Raw genomic sequence first — 8,454 nt, 5'->3', positions numbered from 1 at the left:
TAAGTGTGTAGTAGTATGTGCATGAGGTGATAGCTGAAGCAGTACTGGTAGTATCTTGTAGTAATATAGTCTGAGGTGGTTTTAAATCGGAAGTAGTGTTAATCTTGGTTGTAGTTGGAGGCTCTAGTAGTCCTAGAAAGTAGTAGACGTTGCAGTACTAGTTATATCATTGGTAGTAGTGGGATACGATTTGGTTGCAGTAGAGGCTTGGTATCGTTGTAGAGTAGTGGAAGTAGTAATTGTGCAAGACTACATTTAGTATTTCTAGAAGTTGAAAGCAAAAGAGAGCAATTATTTAACCTTTACTGGATAAACACAACTTGGAAATAACATTTCGTAAAAATGATTCCTAACATTAGTTACGTTTCTTTATTAATAGAGGGGGGGGGAGAAAATGTGGGAGGACAGCAAATCCCCAAAGGGGCGTGGTTTTATTGCATTACGTCACACTGGTCAAAGACAGAGTGTAGCTGTATGTCAGCTGAAAGACATTAAATTTACATGAGTATTTGACCCTTATCGATACTATTAACTTAATAACAACTACTGAGCGTCGTCTCGTTGAGTATCGATGAAGGCGGTGATCCTCGCCGCAGGCTACGGTACCAGGCTCCAACGGGACGTGGAGGCCGACCGTAGCGAGCGCTTTGCTCACCTTGTCGGCGTGGCCAAGCCGCTGCTGCCGGTCGGGAACCTCGCTCTCCTCAGCCACTGGATCCGAGCACTGGGCGCCTCGAACGAAGTGGACGGCATCTATGTCGTGGTGAGCACTTTGAGAGCGATATGAATTGCACTGGAATTACACACGGGGGGAAATGGACTTTGCCCACACCAGGAGAACGTTATGCAGTTGTTTGTAGACCAATTTAATTGATATTTTATTCTTTTCTTTTTAACTCTGTAGTCTATTTATCTATTATAGGACCGCAGATCTGAGAGGATTGTTATTTTAGGTATGTCGTATATCATGTATGTATAACACATCTGAGAATAAAGCTACTTGAACTTGAAATAACAGAATGGCTATTTCAGAGCTAATTGACCTGACTTCCTGTTCAATTCCGGGCATCTTTTTCATGCGTACTGTAATCATACTCCTGTACATCCAATTTCACATTGATGGCGGAAACTGACTCAAGTTTAATTCAACACCAAATGACCAAGCTTCTGTTCAGGGAACGTTAGGAAATTGAACTCCAAGATTGCTCGGTACACTGCGGAACAATTGGAAAGTTGTTGTCGTTTGCCGATAGTTTTTTTCAGAACATCCCACTGCGGCACTTTGATGAAACTATGTCCCCCACATACCATACGTATGATATAGACGTAAATGTAGAAGCTCGGACCGACACATTCAATATGGCGGACGCACTGACGTATCCTTGTCAATGGCCGACACGCCCGTTTGTAAAGTCAAGACATGGAGCGCGCACTCCCTTTCTGAACACTGCATTCTCAGTTTGGGAAATCGGTCCTTTAGACGTTCTTTTTTCTCACCTGCAAATCAAGTACAAGTCCCGAACGTACCTCAAAATGGAAGTTAGTGAAGGAGTAGGAACTAAATAAGTTACAGACTAACACTATGTTAACGTAGATTTTTTTTTGACTCGCACTTTTTTTGGTTTTTGTCCTGCAGGTTTGCAATAAATCTAAAAATGGATTATTCAACTAAGTGGCCACTCTCCTGTTCAATTTTCTGCACGAATCCTTGACACTTTATCATGCGTTGTGTTTATCCTTAACATGTGCACCCAATTTTGTCTCCATCTTTAAAAGTTGTGTGAAAATACTGTAGATGTCGACTTCTTTTGTCCTCTCTTTCCACAGACCAACGCACTTTACCTGTCTGCATTTGAAGAATGGGCCACGCACTTCCCGAACGTCAAACTTGTTTGTGACCACACCAGAAGCAATGAAGTAAATATATATATATATATATATATATTTTTTTTTACATACACCTGACATCCAATATGAAAGGTACAATTGATGGAAAATTAAAAATAAATACAATAAAATCCCCAAAACTTTACCTATGGAAAAAAAAAAAAAGTTATCCCACTGTAGCACTCTGTGTCTCAATTTAAAAAATTTTTCCGTTTTAATTTCCAGGAGCGTCTCGGTGCCATGGCCTGCCTCCAGCTGACGTTGAAGCACTTTCAGATCCAAGATGACGTCATCGTGATCGGCGGGTGAGCTCATATCATACGTGACCAACATTTCCCACAGAGAACTTCCACGAGTTCAAGTTTTTGCATCCTAACTAGCGACACGCTGTTCAGAGAGGACTTCAGCCTCACCGAGATCCAGTCCAGGTTTTCTGCCCTCCAAGCGGAATGTGAAGACAACAATTTGCTGCTGTCTTACCAATGCAGAGACGACGGTAAGCGCTGTTTGCTGTAATTCATTCTGAGATAAGGATTGACGTTTTTTTTGAGGGGATGCTTATTCCTGGTGCAGAAACTCACAAATATGGGATAGTGGAAATTGATAGTGAGCGTCGAGCTGTGTGTTTGAAGGAGAAACCGCTGCCATCCGAAACCACGTCAAGAAAAGCAGTAGGTCCAGTACAATTTTTTTTAATTGCACATTTGAACCCCCCTACTTAACCACTATTTTTATTTAATTTTTTTTTAGTGTCCTTGTTTCTACATGTTGTCCAAGACAAGCCTCCCTCTTTTGGACAGCTTCCTCCAGGAAAAGAAGGTAGCTTTTGGGAATCACCCATGTTGGCCTGTCTCAACGATTATCATTTGGATCAATATTTCCGTCCTGCTAGGATGGTCCCCTGCATGAAAAAGACGCCCCTGGGAACTTTGTGTCTTGGCTCATTCCGAGGTAAATAATTTATTGATAATGATACCTTTTATTTTTTTTGCCTTTTTAGAGACTGAAGGATCAATTCATTATATTTGATAATCATCACAATTAATAATGATTGAATATATCAACAAGATTATAAGACTATCCAAGGAACATGATGCTGTGACACTGAATTATTCATGCGACAAATCAAACATCTAATATCTATCCATTTTCTGTACCGCTTATTCTCACTATAGCAAATATTAGTTAATGAATTAATTACAAGGGATAACAACAAATCAGACATTTCAGATACTAAATATGCATGACAAATTATCATACCTTTATTGACAGTACCACGTGACTGCTTCAAGAAGTAGTTCAGAATTTGGCACAACAGCAAAAAAGACACACAGCTCCATAAAAATATGGATTAATGTCAATCTCCAAAGTTGACAAACATACTGCCATACTGGTACATCTCAATAAATTATAGTCTCAAAATCTTAATTTCGTGAAGCATTTCCATTCAAAAACTGTAACTCATCATGGCGTTACACCGCACACAGTATTTCATAATTTTCATTTGTGTATAATTTTGATTATAGCTAAAAGCAAATGACAACTCCAAATTCAGCATCTCTATAAACTAAAACACAATGTAGCAAACTATTATAAAACTGGAATTTACTTTTAATGTAGAATTTAGGGTGCGGCACGGTGGCTCAGCTGATAAAGCGTTGGCCTCACAGTTCTGAGGTCCCGGGTTCCATCCCGGCGCTCCCTGTGTGGAGTTTGCATGTTCTCCCCGTGCCTGCGTGGGTTTTGTCCGAGTGGGAACTCAGGTTTTCCCCCACATCCCAAAAACGTTCAACATTAATTGGACACTCTAAATTGCCCCTAGGTGTGATTGTGGGTGCAGCATTTGGGTGGCAACCAGTTCAGGGTGTACCCTGCCTCCTGCCCATTGACAGCTGGGATAGGTTTCAGCATGCCCCGCGACCGTTGTGAGGATAAGCGGCAAAGAAAATGGATGGATGTAGAATTTAGGCAGGAATTTGCCCTCTGAAAAGTATTTTCCCAAGTGTTTGTCTCTCTATGTGTGAGTACTGAAATAGAGTTTTCTACCATATTGTAGTTTTGAGATATGCCTGAATAGTACTACTATAATTTTTCAAAACAGTTAAGAACACAGAACATTTAAACAAGATTTCATGTCAACAGTTTTTTTGTTTTGGTCATTCATAGTAATTATGTGGCAAGATATTTGCCCGAGTGTACACTTGGTTAGAAGGTGGTTTGGTGTCATCAAGCAAAGTCAAGCAATGCTAATGGGTTTTTTTTCTTTATTTTTTTTAAACAGGAAACCTGTTTATGCATACGAGATTAGCGGACGTTTTGATGTGGGCAACTTGCAGTCCTACGTGGACTGCAACCAGTATTTCCAAGAAAAGCTCCACGATGTGCACACATACATGATGTAGAGGAAGCACAAGAAACATTTTTTCCATATTTAATTGAATAACTCGATCAACGGACATCATGAAAGCTTTAAAAACAGGTCTTCCTCCTCTTTCTACTCTGCGATGAGCCTGGCACACCGGTCCGCCGCCTTCTCGCGGGCGTTCTCCATCTTGGCGATGCGTGACCCGAACTGCATGGCCCTTTTGGGCAGGACGGCGGATGCTCCGAGGCCGAGCCGGCGGCCGGCCAGCCTCAGCAGCAGTTTCTCGCCGGCGCCCCGCGGAAGCGACAGGTCGGCCTTGTCGTGCATGGGCAGAGAGTTCAAGTAGCTCACCACGCTCTCGTCCAGGTACGGGAACCTGAGGATGGAAATTGACTTTTTAATACCTTCTATACTGGTGCTTCTCAAACTTTGTATAACAAGTACTACAATTTTTACCCACAAAATATACACACAGCGTAGAAGGCCAACATCTTTATCAAAAATTAGTTCTTACTTCTGAGAAGTATATTTAATTTCATTGAAAGCCATAACAGATAAATTATAGTATAATTGAAAAAAAACAGGACCTAATCATTAAATTAAAGGGAATCACACGTAGGGCTTGGCATCATTTGAATTTGAGCGATTCTGTTTGAGTGAAACAAATATAAAATTATTAAGTGCCCAACGATGAGGCACAAGATTATTATTTGTGCTCCTGTGAAACGTTTGTGAATTTTGTCTTGATTCATTGTGATGTAAAGTTACTAATTTCACCTTTTGGTTAAGTTTTAGCTCCAAGTTAAGCTTGACTTTCCTGTCAGCGGCTCTTCAGTTGGTTTAAAAACTAAAATAAACCCTAAAAAGCATTAGAGCAAGATAGAGCCCACCGTTGAGCTTGTTGGCTGCCGCTGCCGGAGAATAATCCCTGTTTTTACACACTTGGCTAATAAAGCTGATTCTGATTCAGTGTTGGCATATAAAGTACATTTGATTCTTTCAGTTTCCCGACTGACTTGCCTGAAGTTCCGCGCGGTGCCGGCTGCGGCTCAGAGCATGAGGAACGCTTCAGATTCTACACTTCCGGCATCTATAAAATGCGTTCACTTCTACATGCATACTGCCGTTGTGTAGCTGCAGTTTTCTTACTATTTCTCTCTGCCTAGGAAAAACATAGCTGGATTCATTTACTACTTTTCTGTCATGTAACAAGTACTTTCTGCACCTGGTATCGTCAGTGGGGATCACTCTGTTTTGAAATTGGAGTTTGTTCTAGATTTTTCATTCGTTGGACGATGCATCTCTAATTTGGAGTACTACAAGGAGTAACAATTCAGTTATACATAGGAAGTCAAATGTTACTATCAAGAATAACAAATCAGGATTTAGAGTCCTACTGGACAGGTTCACAAGCGACAGACTAATCTGGTCTATGAGTGCCAGACTGACCAAGTTTGTAAGAAACTGTTTTACTCCTGGGGGGGGGGGGGGAAGGAATTGAGGTGGCAGAGCATAGGAATGTCCTTTAACCCAAACCTGGCCTCTTTCCCGTGGTCAGCGATCACTCTGTCGTCCCTGCCCAAGTTCCTGCAGGAGATCCTGCCCAGTTCCATGGCTATTTCTTTGACCAGTCCCTCATATCCGGATGTCTGGAACCTCAGTCTGTGTCTCGCGTATCCAGCTAGCTGCTCGTCGGCTCCGATTCCTGTCAGAATGACCTGGATGAAGGATAAGAATTAGGAGCCAGTCCTTTTTTTTCCCTGAAACCAGTATATAGGTAATTGGGTGTTGGGCCATCAAATTACTCAGTTTTGGTCCCTATATTAGTACCTTGGCCGAAGATGTGAAGGTGGTCCGATCATGGTCCAGGGTCACAAACCCCTCCCCTTTGGCTGCGAACCACACTGCGCACCCTATGCTGTCATCCAGTACGGTGTCCAGTGGATGCACCAAGTCGCTGATGTGCTTGTGCCGCATTCTTTGCAACTCCTCCCGTGTTACATCCACTTCCACAAAGTTCCATCGCCTTTCTGGAGCCAAGACTTGTAGTTCCTTAACACCCGACCTACCAGTGATCCTGTCTGGTACATCGAATGGTTTGCATGTTTGGGCTTCGGACTTTCTCTGACTGGGTTTTTGCCTCTTGGTCGACTCCTTCTGAGCTTCCTGGTGTTGAAAAGCTACATTGATAAGGTCTATCGACTGACAATTGGGTACATGATGGTGAGCTAAGACAGCCAGAATCATAGAGTCGATGCCCCCTGAGAAAAGAACGGCAATGCTGGAATTCTCAGCCTGTGGATCGTCGGGCAAAGACTGAACACGTATCCTCACAGCCTTACTCAGAACGTCGATCAGACCTGTAACATTTTTATTCATTTGTATTTTGTCCAGAAGCTCTCCTAGATCCTCTACGCAGAAGAGTGGACTTGCGTGGTTCTCGTTCAGTGTCGTATTCAGAGGACAAACAGGTGATCTGAGCAGGTCCAGGGAGTTCTTCAGTACAATGCAGCTGCCTGGGCCGTGACGCTGGGTATTATCTGAGCAGGGAGTTACCAGTTCATCTCCACTGTGAGACCAGGTATAAAGTTCTATCGTCGGCGATCCGGATTCTACAACCGACTTCAGGTCGACTCTGTACACACCAACTGCTGGGACCTCTTGCCATGCACATGGACCAGGTCCATAATCGTTGGACTGACCAGATCCAATAGTGCCTGACTGACAAGAATTGGACTGACCAAATACACACGGGCTGCAGTGAGCAGGTTCACGAGTGCCAGATTGACCAGATCCACAATTTCTGGACTGACCTGGTCCAGAAGTGTCAGAATGATTATGTTCGCAAGGACCAGGTTCATACACACTGGGCTGAACAAGTTCATAAGGAGTGGAGTGGCCAGGTCCCCATGGGTTTGCTCCCACAGAGCTGAATGTCAAGGCCTTCAGTTTTTGGTCATACTTCCACAGCAAACTTCTTCTCCCAAAGTAATCTCTCCCAAACCAGAGGCAGTCTTTGCTCTTTTGATAGTACACAAACCCCCAGGGACCTCTAATGGCGGAAAGCACAGACAAAATATCAGAAGGGTCACTGCAAGAAGACAAACACCTCAGGACAACTCTGGTGTCGTTCTCGGCTGGCAGGACTTCTAAACCACCAAAAACCTCTCCATTCCAGAGCAAAATATTTCCGGCAAGATCCTGGAGTGGCTGTGGTGTGGGAAGACCTCTCATGTGGAGAACATGGGCTGAGAACAAGCACCGATAAGTAGAATCGGAACCTAAAACTATTAAATCCCTGCTGAAATCGGGGCCTCTTCTTTTTAAATGTTCATAGACTGGATTGTCCCATGTGAAAGGAGAAGACGCTGGACTCACAAAACAAAATATGCCACACATGATTGGAGGATTTGTCAACTTCAAATGTCCTGTAACTCCTTAGTAAGGCTGTCCAGTTTCTCTGTAGACAAAGGAGAGTAACAGTCATCATCAAGAGAACATTATTATCTGACAAAAAAAATTAAGAGACGATATTTTGACACTGTAGACCTAATTGGGACTCAGCTTGTAGACAAAAAGCGCTATAATGACCGAGTGGACGAAAACAAAGTCCACAGAGGTTGACTTGATCAATGCTGAACTAACTAGGTCCACAAGGGAAGGACTGGCCAATGCTGGACCAACTAGGCCTCCAAAAACTGGTCAAATATGTGTGTGGATGTAATCAGTTGCTACTTCCAGTACCTGGTCAATCTAGCATTTGTAGACCCTGTGAGTCAAGCATTGGTCAAGCCAACTTCTGTGGACCTAGTCAATCTAGCATTTGCATAACTGGTGGACGTGGTCAGTCCTGTATTGGTCAGTCCAACTTCTGTGGATCTGGTTTTCATGGACATGGTCAGTCTAGCGTGCGTTAACCTCCCATGTCCAGCCCTTCTGGATCTGGGCAGTTGAAACAAGACAGCCACCCAAAGATCGAGTAATTTCAACCTGACAATTGAATGTTACGTGTACTCTGAGTTGACCCTGGAGTAGAGGGGGGATGGTGACCAGTAGCTTATTAGCATGAGACAAGACCATCCCCACCCACCTAAATAATCAAAAAGCAGAATATTAACTTACTCTTGCATGAACTCAAAGTCTGTCCTCTGTCTGCTAGAAACAATACGTGGCTGTTCCTCTGCTGGACATAGACTTTCTAA

General features: G+C 43.1%; 2 protein-coding genes across 2 annotated transcripts; one reads left to right on the top strand and one right to left on the bottom strand.

The window, feature by feature from the left end:
• The first annotated feature begins 412 nt into the window (after positions 1-412).
• Positions 413-4,307, top strand: zgc:136439 (uncharacterized protein LOC678627 homolog). The gene is made up of 8 exons (XM_061841486.1): positions 413-763; positions 1,828-1,917; positions 2,113-2,192; positions 2,268-2,383; positions 2,461-2,558; positions 2,638-2,706; positions 2,780-2,838; positions 4,169-4,307. Exons 1-8 carry the CDS (start codon positions 572-574, stop codon positions 4,287-4,289), a joined length of 825 nt encoding a protein of 274 aa, XP_061697470.1. The 5' UTR covers positions 413-571; the 3' UTR covers positions 4,290-4,307.
• A 74-nt stretch (positions 4,308-4,381) lies between these two features.
• Positions 4,382-8,452, bottom strand: asnsd1 (asparagine synthetase domain containing 1). The gene is made up of 4 exons (XM_061841485.1): positions 8,375-8,452; positions 6,083-7,712; positions 5,789-5,970; positions 4,382-4,628 (listed from the first exon to the last, which is right to left on the bottom strand). Exons 2-4 carry the CDS (start codon positions 7,649-7,651, stop codon positions 4,382-4,384), a joined length of 1,998 nt encoding a protein of 665 aa, XP_061697469.1. The 5' UTR covers positions 7,652-7,712; positions 8,375-8,452.
• Positions 8,453-8,454: the final 2 nt, after the last annotated feature.

This window comes from Syngnathoides biaculeatus, chromosome 14 (genome assembly GCF_019802595.1).
Source record: "Syngnathoides biaculeatus isolate LvHL_M chromosome 14, ASM1980259v1, whole genome shotgun sequence".
Taxonomy (NCBI): domain Eukaryota; kingdom Metazoa; phylum Chordata; class Actinopteri; order Syngnathiformes; family Syngnathidae; genus Syngnathoides; species Syngnathoides biaculeatus.
Note: the sequence above shows the minus strand (reverse complement) of the source record. Positions and strands in the feature narration are given on the sequence as shown.